Source organism: Gavialis gangeticus, unplaced genomic scaffold (assembly GCF_001723915.1).
Source record: "Gavialis gangeticus isolate Ggan-Ray unplaced genomic scaffold, GavGan_comp1, whole genome shotgun sequence".
In the NCBI taxonomy this organism is placed as follows: domain Eukaryota; kingdom Metazoa; phylum Chordata; order Crocodylia; family Gavialidae; genus Gavialis; species Gavialis gangeticus.
The window spans coordinates 9,723,263-9,741,744 of record NW_017729012.1 but is presented as its reverse complement, the minus strand read 5'-3'; the positions used below and the strand labels follow the sequence as shown (position 1 = coordinate 9,741,744).

General features: G+C 39.9%; 1 protein-coding gene across 4 annotated transcripts in view; it reads right to left on the bottom strand.

Moving 5' to 3' along the window:
• NCOR1 (nuclear receptor corepressor 1) overlaps nucleotides 1-18,482 on the bottom strand; it is a 104,681-nt gene that overhangs the window by 70,657 nt on the left and 15,542 nt on the right. For all 4 annotated transcript variants that reach the window (XM_019511208.1, XM_019511209.1, XM_019511210.1 and 1 more), the window contains exons 2-8: nucleotides 14,175-14,354; nucleotides 9,912-10,048; nucleotides 7,754-7,949; nucleotides 5,734-5,916; nucleotides 4,169-4,282; nucleotides 1,448-1,504; nucleotides 1,148-1,200 (exon numbers count right to left, since the gene is read on the bottom strand). In XM_019511208.1, coding sequence (XP_019366753.1) covers nucleotides 1,148-1,200; nucleotides 1,448-1,504; nucleotides 4,169-4,282; nucleotides 5,734-5,916; nucleotides 7,754-7,949; nucleotides 9,912-10,048; nucleotides 14,175-14,282 — 848 coding nt within the window. In that variant the 5' untranslated portion in view covers nucleotides 14,283-14,354. The remainder of the gene's footprint in view (nucleotides 1-1,147; nucleotides 1,201-1,447; nucleotides 1,505-4,168; nucleotides 4,283-5,733; nucleotides 5,917-7,753; nucleotides 7,950-9,911; nucleotides 10,049-14,174; nucleotides 14,355-18,482) is intronic.

Sequence of the window (18,482 nt, the reverse complement as noted above, 5' to 3'; positions counted from 1 at the left end):
ACAAAGAGTGGAGGGAACCCCCCCTCCTCCCCCCCCCCCCACAAAAACAAGAAAGCTCGTTTTCCTACTTCAAGCTGTGAATAAAAACTAGGTATGGGAAGCTCTAAATAACATGCTCTAAATCTTGTTGTATCCTTCAGGAGCAAATCCATTAAACAAACAAACTAGATACTTCCTTTAATAAAACTATTTTAAATACAAAATGTTTCAGTGTGAAAAAGGTTATGTATCCAATACATCTAATGTAGCTTTGCTTAAACTGAATTTGAATTTCTGCCCAAAATCAGTTTAAACTCAAACCACCAATAAAATGGCCATCATTCATCAATTCTTCATATAATATATAAATTTAAAATTTCAGTAAGTGGATGCTAGGCTAGACAGTTGTTTGAATGTTTATATCATGTATCCTCCTGTGTACTGGGTAACTGATTATGTACGTTCTGGGTTTTTGCTTGCTGATCACTCTGTGTTTATATTGGTTTTGTTGTTGTCTGGTTAAAGAAAAAACATGAAGAGGCACCTAGAAATAAACAGGAAACAATATGAGGTACCTTTCTCCATCAAAGTGTAAATAAGTGCTATGGGTAGAAAGATGGCAAAAAATTAATGAAGATTAACTTGCTTCTAGAAGAGGTCAGGAGTCCACTTGATGTTGCTAAATTCAGTACGTCTAAACTAACAAATAATGGAGAAATGTAGCATACAATCACAGCCTGTCACAGAAAGCACAACAGCATTGTACAACAAACAGAACTCCTATTTTTTATTACCAGTAGGGAAGGTTTTAGAAGTTGCTAAACATGTTCAAGGAAGAAAGCGACAGTCTTTTTAAATTACTCTGGTCTTAAAGTTCAGTTTTGGAGAAAATATCTTTTACAATGCCTAAAACATTCTGTTTTCTGATTCCAAAGGGAAGTGTATTTCCTTCTCTTACAGTGTTTGCAACCTATTTGCTGCAGCACTGACTTGTATACAAAAACTAGTACATTAAATGAATTAGAAACTATAAACAAAATTGAAAAGGTCCTTTTAAGTTCAATACTCGCTTTGTAACACTGATGAAGTAACAACAAAACTTTAATTCTAAAAAAACACTGTTTAGCTCCATGACTTTTATGGCGAGAATACAAATTCCAATACTTACGTTTTGATGTTTTCATGGTACACCTTTGTGTCTGACGGCTGGTTGTAAAGTGGCTACAAAGCAAATTGGTAAACACATTAAAAACATTGGACTTGTTTCCACTCTAGTGAGTACAGAAGAACAAGATTATAAAAGGGAATTTTTTTTAAAAATTATAAAGCGCTGCCTACTTTATATTTTCTGGTGCATTGCAACTCTATTGTCCCCCAGGCATGCACCCATCAGCTGTGGTTTGAGATGTCCAGAAGTGGACAGGCATAGGGCCAGATACACAAAAAGCCAGAGGCAGGACAGACTTACTAGTTCAACTTTTGGACCAAGACCTTCAAAAATCTTGTGAGCTTCTTCTGCTTTTTTCTGTAAGAGATCAGTTTGTACAGTCTAAATAAATGGTAAAGCAGTTGCAAACATTAAAAATACAAACTGGCAAAAAATGCACAAGATCTTCCCCTGAACTCATCTGCAAAATTTCTATCCTTTCCATATTTAAGTCTGTCAGCCTACTTCTGCCATCCTGTCTGTAGTGAGTCTGGCAAACTCATGCATACACTGTACATGGCTACACAATCTACTTGGTAACTCTACATTGCAAGCCCCTCTGAGTAGGAACCCTCCTCTTCTAAATGTAAAAAATAAGCTATCACGCTGGAGGAAATCCTACACATACTTACCCAAAGAGGAGAAAAGTCCTCCATAGCAGAGAAGCATAATTTAGAAAGGCTAGCTTAAGACAACATTAACTCATACACCAAAGGAAAGAAAGGCAGATGCAAAACAGACTTTGTCCTACCAGTGCTTACTACGGAACAGCCACTACAAAACGTTCACTTATAATATTACATGAAGCTATAAAAACAGTCCTGTTCCTAAGGAAACAGAGCTGAATTAGACTCTGCTATCTCTATCCATCCTTCCAAAGACTTGCTTTGGTAGACAGGCTAAGACTATCCAATACATTAATTTTAAGCCACGTCCTCCCTATAGGTACGTCTACATGAGGTCCCAAGGGGCAAACATGCCAGCAAGCGCACACACAAAGCAAGAAGAAAGTGATTATTTTTAGAAAGAATGTTCTGCTAAACTTTACTACTTTTCTACATGTTACTCTAAACCTAGAAAACTGACAAACATTTTGGAATCCACAGCTGTGGAAAGTAATTATATATCAGGCAAATGTTATAGTATTACCCTGGTAAAAATGGTTTGCGTGGTTTGAAAACACATTTTGGGACTGAACTTTGCCCCTGTTATTTCAGCTAAATCTTATCAAACTGGAGTTGAGCTTTAAAAAAAAAAAAACCCCAAGATTTGTTTCAACATAGCTTTCAATTTCTAACCAAGTTAGTGAAAGAAAACTACTTTCTTGCACAACTGCAGAAAAAGTGATACCCAAACAAAGATTATGTACACAGTCACAACATTGGTTTAGCAAGTGTTGTAGAAATAAATTCACAGTATCTGTACTCTGGAGAACACAACTATTTGTATCGGGCATCAATATTCTTAGCTTTGCAGAAGCCATAAAATAAACACAGTCCCTGCCTTGCAAAGTTGACCAAGTCTCAGCAATTTTAAACCAATCACAATCAAACTCTTTTTCAGAAAACAAAGAGCATAAATGTGAAACAAGATTAAAACTGATTATTTAAGTCATGGTTTCTTGCTTGCTGATCACTCTGTGTTTATATTGGTTTTTGTTTTTTTAAACAAAACAGGAAGAGGTACCTAGAAATAAGCAGGAAGCAATAAGAGGTACCTTTCTGCAAAGTGTAAATCAGTGCTATTCGTAGAAAAAATTAATGAAGATTAACTTTCTTCTAGAAGTCAGAAGTCCACTTGACATTGTTAAATTTATTATGTCCTAACTAACAAATAATGGAGAAACATAAAATTGAGCAAATCTCAGTAATTTTAAACCTAGTTCAGTAATGCTTCATTTTTGGCATCTTCCCCGTGGGAGACCGCTTTGTAACCCGAGGAGCAAGTCAGGCAAAAGAAGACGCAGCAAAGGTGATTAACTAACTGCTCGATCATGATGTTACGCCCTCAACCATACGGCAAAAAGGCTTTCCCTGTCTGTTGACTGACACAGAAGGCAGAGCGGTCCAAAGCAACCTCAGCATGTGGTCATCAGTGGCCAAAATGAATCTATTTAAAAATCTCTGGCTGATAACCAGAACAGCCAATTAAGTTATTCACTACATGTATTCAGAGTCATTAAGTTTTGTGCGTGCTGCTTCATGGGACTTGGTGCATTGAGGAAATGTCAAGCACTATTGACCACATTAATTATTTACCCAAATAACTACCCCAAGCAAGAAGAAACCTTCAGGCACCCCCCTCCCCACAATCAATTAACCACAGAACTACGGTAGGGTGAAAATGGACTCTGAGATGTCCAGGAAGTTTGGGGCCCAGGGAACCACAGCTGGTACAAAAAGGGCATTTCTCAACTCCTGTACCTTATTAGCCACTTACACAACACAAGTATCTCTTGAAGTTGGCCCCAATATTTCATTCTTACATTCATCTACTCTCCCAAACCATGACGTGTCAGAACTCAGATTTTATATAAAAAGCATAAAGACCACACGACACACCCAGATTTACTCACCTACAAATTTAAATGAGAAACTGTCAGTCAGCCCTGCCAGGATTTGTGATTAGAGGGAATTCAGATCAAATTCCCTGAGGCACTAAAACCATATCAAAGCACAAATCTGGTGAAGAGGGGGAGGAGTCAAAGACTCATTTTCATACACTATTTTCTAGACACCTTCTGGGTTTAAAATATTTGGAGATGAGGAAAGAAAATATCAGGCAAGCAGTAACTTCCTTTTTAATGACAAAGTACTTTGACTGAAAAAAATTATCAAAATGCCCAATGTTAGAAGTGAAAAGGCTGCACATATTTACAAAGCTGAACTGTGATGTAATGAATTTTGGCACAACGGATAAGATGCATAATCATGCTCAGTCAACCAACCTAAAAAAAATTAATACACCGAATAAAAAGCTTACCCGATTTTCATCGTAAATAATTTGGACAATACTGCGGTGTTTCTGTTCCACTGGAGGAGGGGAGACAGGCCTCTCTGGCTCTGGAGGCTTAGCAGCTTCTTCTTCAAGTTGTTGCTAAGAGACGAGAGAAAGAAAATCAGCCATCCGCACCATGTTACCCTAACCAGTAATTAGTCACCAGAGATAAAATATGCATGTGATCAACAGTTTGCTGTGCTTGTCATTTCACTATTTAACTTGCAAGGTATGACAGAACAGGGTTTAATGCCAATGGGAGACTTTTAAAACTGCGTGCACACTAATATTAGTGAAGTCACTCTTTCTAAGTCTGAACTGTCAAACAACCAACTCAGATTCAAATGACTGATATTTAAACTTTCAACCAAAAATACTTAAGTTACACAAAATTTTGCAAACTTTCTTGCAGCACAACAATCCCCAAATATGGTAAATCCAAGAATATGCTAGAATAAATTATTTTCAATTCTGGTTGCCAACGTCTTTGCTATCCTACGAGTTACTGTCATCCTAAAATTCCACAGAAATATACCCATTCTAAAATGACACTTCATGGCAAAAATAAAACACAGAGAGAATCAACCGGCCAGATAATTGGTGCTTTTATTTTTCACAGCAACTACACTTGTGTGTTCCTTTCATCCCAAAGTATTTCTGTGTACTCAAACCAATGGCAACTTCATCTTTATGCTTTAACAGCCTTCCCTTGTACAAGCCAGAAATTCACAATAAAAGAATAAAATACATTCCAAGGTATGACGTATCATGTTGTAGGATTACATGAAAAAAATCAGCTTTTAAAACTTCACAAAATACCACATGAAGCATGTTCACGTACCAAGTTGGATTGAGTCTAAAGTTTAAGCTTATTGAAATTCAGAGGTCACACAGGCACTTTTTCAGCAAGGAGTTTGCTAATAGTCTTATTATCTGAATATTCACAAAAAGCTGTGACACCACAGTAGTCATTCATTTTGTACACAAGAAAGGGAGAAAGTGGCCAAAAAGTAAGTGCACCTACATCAGTACCATGTCAAGATGGCCAGTGACATGCTCTTTTGTTGATCTAATTCAGGTTGTTTTCCAGCTCATTAAAGTGCAAGGCTGATTAATTCTTGCAGGACCATGACACAAAATTGGATTTGAAAACTTACTCACTCACTCTGTTGCTATCGGTCAAGACAACTTTACAGCAAAGTGATTAATGGAAAGCTGACTTCGATAAACTATACTACAATACTGGGGGGTGGGGAAGTAACATAGTGGTAACAGGAGCTGGAGATTCAAATCCTACTGAAATTCTTCCATTTCAGTAATTTATTCTTAACATTTCAGGATAATTTTTACCAGGACTTTGTAAAGAGGGTAGCATTTATGAACCGGAATATTATACTCAATCCATTCAGAGGTTTTAACAGACCATAAGTTTAGCCCATACATTTTAAAAAAAGTGTTTGGTTCATTTACTTTGTATCTTATTTTAATGTTGCCCTTTGCCAACAAAGAAAGAAACAGTAATTGTAATTGGTATTCAGGTGCTTGCTTACTTGCTTCTTCTTCAGTTTAAGGATCTGCTGTTCCACCTTTGCAATTTCTCGATCTACACGATCCATGCTCTGTATAAGCTCTTCCTTCGACAGTTTTGAAGGTGAAGCATTCTGGTCCTCTCCACATGGCTGACCAGGAATGGGAGAGGATGGCCCTTCATGCTTGCCTCCAAAAGCTGGTTCCTAAAATAAAATAATTGATAAAAAGTCAGCTGCATGGACTTATCTTCACATGTGGTAGTATACAGCTAAAGTATTGGTAGTTCTCAAACTGTAACTTAACCAGATCTTTCAACTGTATGTAGTACTGCCTTGTACATCACTAACACTGTGATAGATCTAAACAAATGCCTACAGTTCTGACAATATTCCATTCTGGGTATTTTTCATAGTAGCTAGGGTCAGGAGGGACCTGAACAGATCATCTAGCCTGCCCCCCTGCCACAGGCAGGAATGAATGCTGTGTTCACAAGACCCCAGACAGGTGATCATCCAACCTCCTCTTGAATTTGCCCAAGGTAGTGGCGAGGACCACTTCCCTGGGAAGTTGGTTCCAGATTTTGGCCACCTTAACTGTAAAATATTGCCTTCTGATCTCTAACCTAAACCTATTCTCCATCAGCTTATTACCATTGTTCCTTGTCACCCCAGATGGTGCTGGGGAGAAAAGAGCTCTACCTATTTGCTGTTGATCTCCCCTGATGAGTCTGTAATTTTTACTTGATGGTCAGCTAGCAAATGAGAAACTGAAAACGTATACCCAAATTATTAAACAGTAATAGTTGCCTTGAATTTCACTCAACCCTGAATTAATGGGAAAAGATCAGGAAGTTACCCTGTTAAAATACATCCTAAAAATGCAGCCACTGTTTACATTCCAGCAACACTATGTTAGGGCCTATCTTCAATTTTGCATGCATTGAACATTTGAGTAAACCTTTGAAGTGAAATATGATGAAAACCTGAATGTAGCCATGACTAATTTGGAAAATGCATCCCTCATTCAAGCCAGTCTCAATTAAACAAATTACGTGCTTTAGTTCGATTTTCCTTCAAGGTACTTTTAAATTGTGTACAACTGAGAAGGTGCATGTCAGTATAATACTTAGATAAAAGAAATTCACATTTAAGTGAAAACATTACACTGCATGCATCTGCTTGATTCTTCCAATCCCACTTTGATCTTATCTTTACAATGCAGCAGAGCAAGTTATTAAGAAATCACATACTGACATGATTTCCTAACTTTACTTCACACATATAAGCTGTACAAAGATTGTGAAAAGCAGAATAAATAAGGCAATATAAAAATGTACTGATTTTAGAAATCTGGTGCCTTTTACCTGTTGAAACAATACATACAGAGGCACCACAAATAAAGCCTTGGTTTTTTTTAAATGATAAGCACCTGGCACATTCCATTAAACAAACTGGGAACTCAGCTCATTCAGAAATCATGTGCAAACATGCATTTTGAAGGTTTGTAAAGAAAAATTTAAAGAAACTGCTTGAAAGCTTGGAGTGTAATTCTGGTATGTACAAAATTCTCTGCAGTCCCATTTAAATGAGTGGAAATAAGGGTACTCAGCAACTTCCAGGTGAGGTTTGAGTGGCTTTCTCTGTCAAGACCCAGTGGTAGAAAATAGTAAAGAATCTAGACCATAGTTCTTGAAAACTTAAAAGACTGGTTTAAGTTACATGTTCTACAACTCTACACTAGAAACAGTGAACCTGCAAGCATATTATGTAACTGAACAAAATGCCTTTTTCCTCATCTTCAAAACACATGACTAGCAATAATTCTACCCTTAACTTGCAAGCTGTGTGTGTTAAAACAACCAGGTACCACATACTGAACAGTCAATATGCCAAATGTTGATTGCAAACTGTTCACCTTCTTGACAACTCAATTTGAATACTATTTTATTCACCACAGTAATCTGTGAAATAAAAACGGCCATCCAACTGAATTTTAAGCCGTTAGACCATGCCTTCAGTATGACAATAAAAATCATCTTACCTTCTTAATATCTGAAGAGCGCAATCCCTCCTGCAGAGGATGTACTAAAGGTAGGACAGCAGCAGTACTGACACGCTGAAAATGGGAATCAGAAACTTGTTCAAGACGTGGACGCTTAGTGTCCAAAGAATCATGATCTGTCTGTGATGGACCTGGATGAAACTGCTGCTCATATCCAGTTCTCCTTTCTTGAGGCCTAAAATATGGAAGATTTTTTAAATGCACTTACTATCCAAGAGAACCCTATCTGGTGCTCAGTTTAATTCATCACCCTTTACTAAATCACTTAATATTTCAAAGCTTAAATGGCGAGGAGACAAAAGTTTTAGATGTGTAATTCTAGACCATAAGATTTTATTTTATAAAATAAAATATACCTATACCCCTGAGAGCGTAAGATTTTTATTTAGAAAACTATCTATAACCAAGTTCATTTCAACCTACAAAAGGACAATTTAAAATAGATTCCCATCACACTAAAGTAGTAACAGAATTTTATGCCACTGCTAGAAGTGTGTTTAAAAGAAAGGTTTGGTGCAAAGCAGAACAAAATTCAGATTGGTTAGTTTAATCTTGCATTGCATAAGAACGATGGAAAGGCACAGCACTTCAATTAGTCCATTTTTACCTGTTGAAAAAGTTTCAGATATAGATGAAAGCAAACAAAGATTACTTGGCAACTTGCTTCAACACTCCCTCTCTAATTCAGTTGTGACAAACACTCTAGCATTTCTGCTATGGAGTTGAAAGTTATTTGGAGATGACTCCTGTTCATTTTCTGAAGTAAAAGAGTAGCTTCATTAGATGCTTTGCACCAGTTCTCAAAAAAGGTGTCTCTCATGCTTTATCACCTATTCAGGGTATTTTACAGAAGAGATGTCAGTTCCTGTACTTTGCCAAGACTAGCAAATGAGCTTTGCACAATTTCAGATCAGCGTTTGTACTTCTGTTACCTGATATAGGGTTTTCAAAAGGCCTTACAGCCACTCTTTTTTGGGGTAACATTAACTGAATCCAACTGACATCTTCAGGAAGATGAAAAACGAAGACAACAGGTTAATCCTTTACCCACAATTATGCACTTATTTCTGGGAATACTCTAACTAGCAGCCAGAGCCAGAGAAATATTTACATAGTATTTATCACCAGAATAATGATGAGCGGTGGCTCCCTCACTACACTGTGACCAGAATGAGCAATCAGGTATGGCACTGGGTTTGAAATTTAGTATATAACCAAGACAGAAAAGCAGTTTTATCTCACTACAAGCAGTAGCACATGCATAAATCTGTACATCAGAATGTAATTATACCTGTGAGTGAACAAAAAATTAAATTATACCAACTTCTCTGACTTGGCAAGACAAATTCATGGCAACAACAAGCTATAATTCTCAACTCTACTTGTCCACAGTTAAACCAGTCAAACCAAAAGAAGCCATCTCTACTTATATGCAGGCAGAACTGGCATTAAAAAAAAAAAACTGGTAAAATTGTTCCAAAAGCAACCAATTCCAAATGGACAGTAAAGTGACTTCCAAGAAGATCAAATGACAAATTCCTTTTATTCTCCCCACCCCACCCCACAGACAATGCAATTAGCTCGTATTCTTGCACCACACTTGGATGCTTCTTTCCTTGACAGAAAAATACTCAGTTACATATTCAGGTTTATGAATTTTATTCCAGAGGAATCTAGGAAACGTAAAAAAACAATACTGAAATACTGCTGCATAAGCCCCCTCACCCGTGTAGCTCAGGGAAACAAAAACTTACACACTTTTGCCCAGAATATTCTTACAATACTAGTTTGTAATATGCCCTTGGGTTCTCAGTTGCTTGCTGAGAAAGCATTGTTGAGGGAGGTACAGGGAAAGTGAAGCACAACCATCATTTCCTGTCTGTGAACGAAACATCTCATTTGAGCCAAAGGGCTTGAGAATTAGGCCTACTTCATTTAAACGAGTGGCATATCAGGATGTCAAACAACATAGCAGATCAACACCTAATTAATGGAGAACACTAAGCATAAGACCAAGTTCTCAAGCAAAAGTTGTTGCAACTTTTTAGTTATAAATACACAATTTATACAAAAGTCTCGTTTAGCTTGCTACCAATACCTTTTATCTTTAAACATTTTAAAGACAGGATGCCCTCACCTGTCAGAGCCCGGGTGAAATTCTGAAAGCAAGGAAGGCCGTCGCCGAAGCTGCTGCTGCTGCTGTTGCTGTTGCAAAAGCTGAGTTGCCTGACTGACTTCCAGATGAGAAGAACGATAATCAGGAACTGCAAACTCCTACTCACAAAAATAATTGTGACACTTCAGCAAGAATGAACATTCAAAGACATCAAAAACTGAGCCAAGAACACTAAAAAGTGCTAAAGGAATCATGGTTTCTGAATTATTCTTAAAAACCTTGCTACAAACCAACAGCTACAGTCTTAAAATGGCAGTTTTTCCATTTACCCAAGTAATAGGTTATTGAAGATTCACTGCAAAAATTGTTCCTACAATAGTTATAGAAATTCAAAGATATTTGGGGCATGCCATCACATCTGACAAGGCACTGCCCAGAGAAAGGGAGGGAAGGGGTCTGTCTGAAGCAGAGGCACAACAGAAGGGAAACAAAATTTGTGTCTCCACTCTGTGTGAAGGTCTGTACTCCAGACATGTCTGGCGGGAAAAAAACAGATTGTATCTATATGTTGGCAGGAAAACACAGGTACTAAATTGCACTACTTTGAGGCTCAGGGCTTGACATACTTTGTCATGGACCAGAGCCAAAAAAGCATTGTTAACCAAAGTCTGACACTGATGTAAGATCAGAGATTACAAGAACTAAAAGCTCTGTACCACCTGAAAGCCTGAGATCCCAGCTTCCAAATGGTACAACATGAGTCCCTGGCACCAGTAGTTCAAGAAATTAGTTGCTAGAAATACATAGGAAACAATTGCAAAGGTGCTAAACTGAGAGTACAATACATGCATTCTCCAGATGCATAAAATTTTTTCCAAATATGATTGAATACAACGAGAAGGAAAAATGTTATCATCTTATACTATAGCGTAATACAGGATGCTCTTCAAACTAGCATCAGCACTGATGGGCATGTGGCATTAAACCGCCCAGTTACCAAACTGCTTCCCTCCTTCTGTAGATCCTCTGACAAAAGGGGACTCCAAAGGCATTAAATAAAAGAAAAAGAAAAAACAAGAAAGAAAAAATATAACCGTGTAATTCACAGAATCATAGAAATAGGGTTGGAAGGGACCTTGTAGCTCTTCAAGTCCAACCCCCTGCCTGGGCAGGAGAAAAACTGGGCTCAGATGACTCCAGCCAGGTAGGCATCAAGCCTCCTCTTAAAGACCCCCAGGGTAGGAGCCAGCACCACCTCCCTTGGAAGTTGGTTCCAGATTCTAGCCGCCCTGACTGTGAAGTAGTTCTTGCAGATGTCTAATCTAACCCTACTCTCCAATCATTTGTGTCCATTATTCCTTGTTATGCCAGGGGGCACTAGGGGAAACAGTGTCTCCCCCAAACCCTTCTGGTCCCCCCTAGTGAGTTTATAGATGGTCACCAGGTCCCCCCTCAGCCTTCTCTTGTGAAGGCTGAACAGGTTCAGGTCCCACAGTCTCTCATTGTAGGGTCTGCCCTGTTGTCCCCGGATCATGTGGGTGACCCTCCTCTGGACCCTCTCCATGTTGTCCACATCCCTCCTGAAGTGGGGCGCACAGAACTGGATGCAGTACTCCAGCTGTGGCCTGACCAGTGTCGCGTAGAGGGGGAGGATCACCTCCCTGGCCCTACTTGAGATGCACCTGTGGATGCAGGACAAGGTCTGGTTAGCCCTGCCAACCGTGACGTTGCATTGTCGGCCCATGTTCATCTCGGAGTCAATAACGACTCCAAGATCCCTTTCTGCCTCCGTGCTCTCAAGAAGGCAGTTTCCCATCTTATAAGTGTGCTGCTGGTTACTACTGCCCAAGTGCAGCACCCTGCACTTGTCAGTATTGAAACGCATCCTGCGTTTGTTAGCCCACCCCTGCAACCTATCCAGGTCTTGCTGCAGTCTTTCCCTCCCTACTAGCGTGCTCACCTCACCCCAGATTTTTGTATCACCAGCAAATCTGAACAGGTTGCATTTCACCCCGTCGTCCAAACTGCTGATAAAGACATTGAACAGCGTGGGCCCGAGGACCGAGCTCTGGGGGACTCCGCTGCCCACTTCTCCCCAGGTTGAACATGATCCGTCCACCACCACCCTCTGAGTATGACCCTTCAGCCAATCTGCAATCCATCTGACTGTGTAGGCATCAATTCTTTACATCTCAGCAAGCCTATACATTTGCTTAAATGTCCAATATGTCACTAGACGTTCCTAACCAGCACAACAGCATGGGATACGCAATAAAACACCCCTCAGAACTGACAGCACATATATGTGCTTTTTTTGTGCCTCAAGACTTCCTACAGTAGCATCTCTAAGACTACATCTACGTGATAAACTTACGGGCCCTAATGGTGATGACCTTGAATGCACTGCACAGGGCAGACTACCTCCTCCTAAACCTGAAACAGTATACACACTGCCTCTGTGCAGCAATAGGGCAGGCTGATGACAGTGTCAATAAGCCCACCGGGGCTCCTTCTGGTCTATGGGACAGTCCACCCAAAGGAACTCAATGTGCTCAAGGACACCACCACTATAGACAGTAGGTTTATCTTACAGATTAAACTTATGCTGTACAGAACAAGATGAGAGAATCCTTGACCCAAAGTTTATAACCTAAGGAGGAAGGGCCTAAAATAGTAAACCAAACAATAACGTATTTATTTTAATTTACAGATTCCAATTCTTTAAGAAAACATGGAAGCAGAACTAATGCTTGACACGCTAAACCACTTGTAACAAGCCATGAAAGAGGACATTAGCCGCAGGATGCATCCTCCTCACCACTGGTAATCTAAAAAGCATAATAGGACGAACCTCAATTATTCTCGAGTTCCTTTGCAGCGCTACAATGGCCAAGGGACCCAAAGCTACCTTAATGCAGCAGCCAAGGGTTTTGCTAAACCAGGGGAATTCTAAGCTGGCAATCCTGCACAGTTTACCTTGCACTGGGGAAGCTCCAGGGCAGAGCAGAAGCTTAACAGTGATGAGTAAGGATAGGATCAAAGGATCCAAGTGAAATCCTTTCAGGTGATCTGTGCCAGCAAATCAAGACAATGAACAGCAGCTTTGGTTATGGCTTACAAGAGTCAAAGCTCTCTTTGATGGCCACCCTGGTCCCTGCCACCCTGACACAATAGGTGGTGAAGATGTACTGTAAACCCATGTTTTCCCCTTGCTCACAAGTGCACTGAAGCCACACTGGGTTCTTCACAGAAGGAGGAGCTGGGCAATGATAAACTCTCTTGCATCCTGTCAAAAGCACAACAGAACACACTCCTGCCATAACATAGGCTGAGTTTTGGTGGTGCTTGTAAGCACTGTTCTGTCAGTATTTGACAATGCACACCATTCAGTGCACTGGCTACATCTGGTCCAATGATCAAACGTTATTAGATGAAAGAACAAACAAAAGAAAAGAATTTGGAATACACAATCCCATGATAAACTCATTCAAGTTAAGATAAAAACCCATTGCCAAGAGAGAACATTTATATTAGTTTTCCCACTGGAGCATGTGTTACTTATTCAAAAGGAAACATACAAATCTTCTTGATTGTCTTCCAAAAAAAGTCAAGCCAGCAAGCCGAAGATACACGCAGTTCCTAAAAATCAAACGTTTTCAGCAAAAAAAACTTTTAAACCCACTATTTATTCAACTAACTTTGGCAGCCACTTTGCTCAGTGGCCAAACATTTCCTCTATCGCTCCAGGCTGATTTACACATATTTATGCTTGAGCTTTACACTTTAAAAATAAAACTAGAGGAAGTGAGACTGAAGAGACTGTCCTATCTTGGAGAGGACTCTTTCATGTAAAATATATTATACTACTATTCCACACTTTCTAAGACAGACAAACTAGATACTGAAACTGATAAGATTCTTCTTTTTTGAAGGGATTTACAGAGATGAAAACAGGAAGTACTGCATAACAGACACCAAAAACATTTTTCTTAGGGTGCTTTAACATTTTTCACAGATTGGGTAGGCAACTATTAATATACCACATGCCACTTTTTATTCAGAGTAGCAATGTTAGCTTTTGCGCCATGGCATAACTGTACATTTCCCCCATTAGTTTTAATTGGGTCCAATACTTAGAAACTGCATTGTTTTTTAAACATCCTTGACCTAGATTAAACTGGTAGAAACACACACCTGACAAATGGAATAACTGAGTTGCTAACACGTAATGGAATAACTAAGTTACACGAATTAATGGTTCACGTAATATCATCTGCTCCTTACCTGCTGATGTCGGGTGCTAGGGAAGGTGTACTGGACAGAGTGCGTAGGGTAACGACTCTGTTCTGTGCTGAATGCTCCTTGGTTAGGAGGATAGCCCGAACTTGACATTATCAGAGAAGAAGTCTTCACACAAAGCTGTGAGATCAAGACCAGCAAGCAATCATGTTTCTAGGAAACGGCCTAAAGAAAAGAAAAAAAGATCACTGATAGGTAATAAAGTACCAGATGTACTCCCAATACATTATAGCCAGTTATCTAAGCAAAAGAACCATTACTAGTAAAAGGTTTTTCCCTATGTTTTATTTAATAGGTTGCTCTAGTTTGAAAAATGTTAGCTTGTCTTAAAATGGGCTCAAAACATAGGTGTCAGCAATGGCTACACACAGCTGGGAGGATTATAATGTGAGAACACATCATTTTACTATTTACCAATGGCATTAGGAGAATTTTACTTTGAAAAAAAAAGTCGCATACATAGACGTTAGAGATGTTGTAACTATAATACGGTCTACAATCAGACACACAATTGCTCATAAATAGCCTTAGGATAAGGTGTAGGAATTCAATTCTGCTTCTTCAAGAACTATTTAAATAGCTAGGAACTGTTCTCCACTTTCTTATTCAAGTGAGTCTTGACACCAACTTCCCTAAGCACAAAAGCATCCTTCTCAAAGACAAAAACCAGAAAAATCCCATGCAACTGGTAGTGTTGCATCTTTACGACGCTATACTGAGCCTTATACCAAGCAAGGAGACTAAGACATGGCTGTCCTAAACCAAATGTCCTAAACTAAAAGTAAGTTTCCAACATTCCTGTTTTGTCCCTTAAGCCAGAGTACTTTGAAACGTACTGAACAATTAAGAATAAGCATGCAGCAAACACAGCCGTCGGTTTCATGCCAGGCCAGTATTGTCAAGCTGGGCCCAGAAGCCCCAACAGTAGAAAACGCGTTTTTATTTCTTTGGCTAGTCTGTTGTTCACTGCAGCACTAGTCAAATCAACTGAAGATGTGCACAAGTGTACGTTTCTGTAAATGAAGTATAATGTACAAGAGTAGATCAACGGCTACAATACAAATATTTAACATAGCAGAAAAAGTTAAATGATGTGTAATTAAACACCCTACACTAATGGACACACATGAGGTCACTTTCAGAGACAGCTTTCAATATTTCTTATCTATATATCCTGACATGCAGATATTTACTAACATATTCAGCTGAATTCAAGGACACTTTCCAGTCAACTTGGCCTGAAGTTTGGGTTTTGGAACTAAAACACTCTAAAACAAATGCAACAACTCTTGTCAAAAACAACACACAAAAAATGAGGACTTTTGTATTTTAACGTATTAAAAAAATAAAATCAGTAGCAGTTTTGGCAACAGGAAGGCTGCACCACTCTTTGCAATACACTAGGTAATGTGACAGCATGAAAGTGAAACTGCCAGTCAAGGAGAACTCAAGAGTCTACTACATTCAGTGCGCCAGCTGAGTGAACAAGTGTGAAAATACAAATAGTGGAGAAGATAGGAATTTTGAAAGCTATCAATAATATTAGTAAGTTAACTAACACATTTTTAACAAGTTATTCTTTGTTTTAAGGCAGGAGAAGAGAAAACTGGAAATGAACAGAAAAGTAGGTGCAAAAAATTTCAGACAGTTTGAGTGTATAATGCTTGAGCAACGATGTGCAGAGATGTGGGGGCGGTGACAGGTGGAATCTGCACCTCTGGGTGAGAGTGGTAGAGATGCAGGGGAAAAAAAAAGAGCAGTGAATATCCTCCTCAGCTCTCTCCAATGCTTTCTAATTAGAATATTGTACCACCAGCAACTAAAACTACTAAAAGCAACTCTGAAAAGCTGTTTTCTTTCCTTGAAGAAATGTAACTCCCCAAAATTAAACAAGCTGCTTATTCGTGAAAATAGCAAAAAATGAAAGAAAGAGAAACTGTCATCGAAAAAAAGGGGAGGGGGATTGGAAACTATCACAAAGGGAATCAAGGTCTCTGGGAGACAGGACACAGGAAAGAAGAAACAAGGATGTAAGCTTTTGGGAAGAGGTTGGGAATGTTAATAAGAGTGATTTCAAGGAGTACAAGGAGCAGAAGCCATACTAAAGGAAGTTTAGGATGGAATTGGATTAGGGTGACATTGGTGAGGAGGTCAGTGTTTAAAAGGGACTGAGCTTGCTAGTAAGAAAAGGGTGGAAACAGGTAAGAGTCTGAATAGAGAAGAACCAAAAGGTATGGAGGTAGAACTAGGGAAGGTATATAAGAATGGGATGGGGGTGGTGGAGGAAAGGGGAAGAGATCAAGACAGGACCAGACTATATGCAGACAAACCAGAGAAAAAGCGGCAACAAAATAAAAACAGTGGCTGTGCACTATGGCAAGAGAAGGTGCAGCTGGTTGGGGTAGGAATATCAAAGGGTTCTACCCATGACGTCTCCCTTTCTTCCAGGAAAAAAAAAAAGACAAGAAACAACATCATGGCCTGTCCCTTCTCTGCCTATCACTCTCTTCACCTTCTCTGCCACTATAACAGACTTTTAATTCTTCCCTTCTCCATCTTTTTCTGTCACTGGACAATATCACCACCATGCTGGCTGTCAGGCCTGTACCTGGATGTCATCTTTGGATCTGTCTTGTCTAGATGGTTACATTCAGTCCAGGCTTCAGCCATGCAGATTCTTTTTGCATAGCATCTCCTGACTGTGTGAATGGTCAGGAAAGCCCATATTCTTTCACCATCATCCAGGTTTTCATCATCTCCCCTCTTGATTAATCAAACAGCTGCTCACTTTGACATACCAATCTCTTTGAATGCCTCTACTGCCTCCCTATTCTACTGCTTCATATGTAGGTTCCTTGTCTCTGCCCTGGAGGCCCTTCATAGTCTATCTTCTCACATGCAGGAATGAGAGGTCAGCACCAACTGCTGAAGAGCCAGTGATGCCCACCAACATCATCTCCTTGCTCAACTTACAGATAAGTGTTTTTATGCTTCCTCTCAGCCTGCCCCTTAGTCTTGGGAGGAGCTGCCCATAAACATCTGTAACATCTCATTATCCTCCTCCAAATCCCTGCACACAAGGCTCCTTTGCTGTGCTTTGTCTAAGAAACATAACAGTCTGGCCACTGGTGGTGACACTAGTGCCAAGTATGATGATCAGAATTGTCTCAGTTTCTCTACACTCCCCATCTGAATATACCCAGATAGTGCCACTTGCCTCAGGTTGTTTTCTCTTTGCAACAGGGACTACTTTTGTTTTGGCAGTGGGGTCTATGGCTAGAGTTCCCGTGGTACTATAAATAAAGGCTGAGAAGATGGCTACAAAGAAAAGGGGTATGTTCTTCAGCCCTGTGCTGCGAGTGATTTAGGCAAGAAAATGATTCTGCAAGGCTCGTTCCAAAATAGACTGCGATACTTCTCCCTGCTTTGACAGCTCAAAATGGCTCATCGGATTTGGTTCAAGCAACCCCAAAATAGTTGATCTTTGTGCTGAAACCTGTCATTCTTGGGTAATTTCTGAGAAAGTTAAGAATGAGAGAAAACAGGATATTATGAGGCTACAAAGTAACTGCTATCAAAGCCTGACCCTGCAAATGTGTATTCTCTTTGAACAATTCTTAATCGTTAGTTCTCAAAATGCTCCAGAGAGAGAATTATGGGTTATCCTCATTTTACACGGGATGAACCAGAGTCACAGGAAGATTAAGTAGCACATCCAAGAGTACCCAGGCAGTCAGTGGCCGAGTCAGGAATAAAGCCTCCTAGATCACATTCCAGCACTCTATTCACTGGACTATCCTGCTTCCCCTGCTTACGTTCACTTCCATGAATAAGGACTATTTATATGAATTTTGGTCCTTAACATGTTTTTGCAACTATGGAAGGAAAGTGCCAGGTGCTGCCTTGTTTCACAGTACCATTCAGGCAGTTCTGAATTAGTCTCCCAACACTTGCTAATCAACCATACATCCTTTAAGGATGTTGGTCGTAGCCATGTTAGTCTAAGGCAGGGGTTTTCAACCTTTTTTAAGAACTGTACCCCTTCTAATGGTGGTGGCTGGATGTGAGCAGGGGGGTGCTTGCACATGGAGCCAGACACGGAGCAGGGGGGTGTTTGCACACCGCTACCCACCGCCCTGCGGGCTGCTGACAGGCGGTGCACGACTGACCAGGTGCAAGGTCTGTCAGCAGGCCGTGGAGCCCCACAGCGGCAGCACGCAATGGTGGGCGGCAGCACACGGCAGTGGGTGGTGGCAGGTGTGTGAAAATGCAAATGCTTGGCCGGGAAGATCC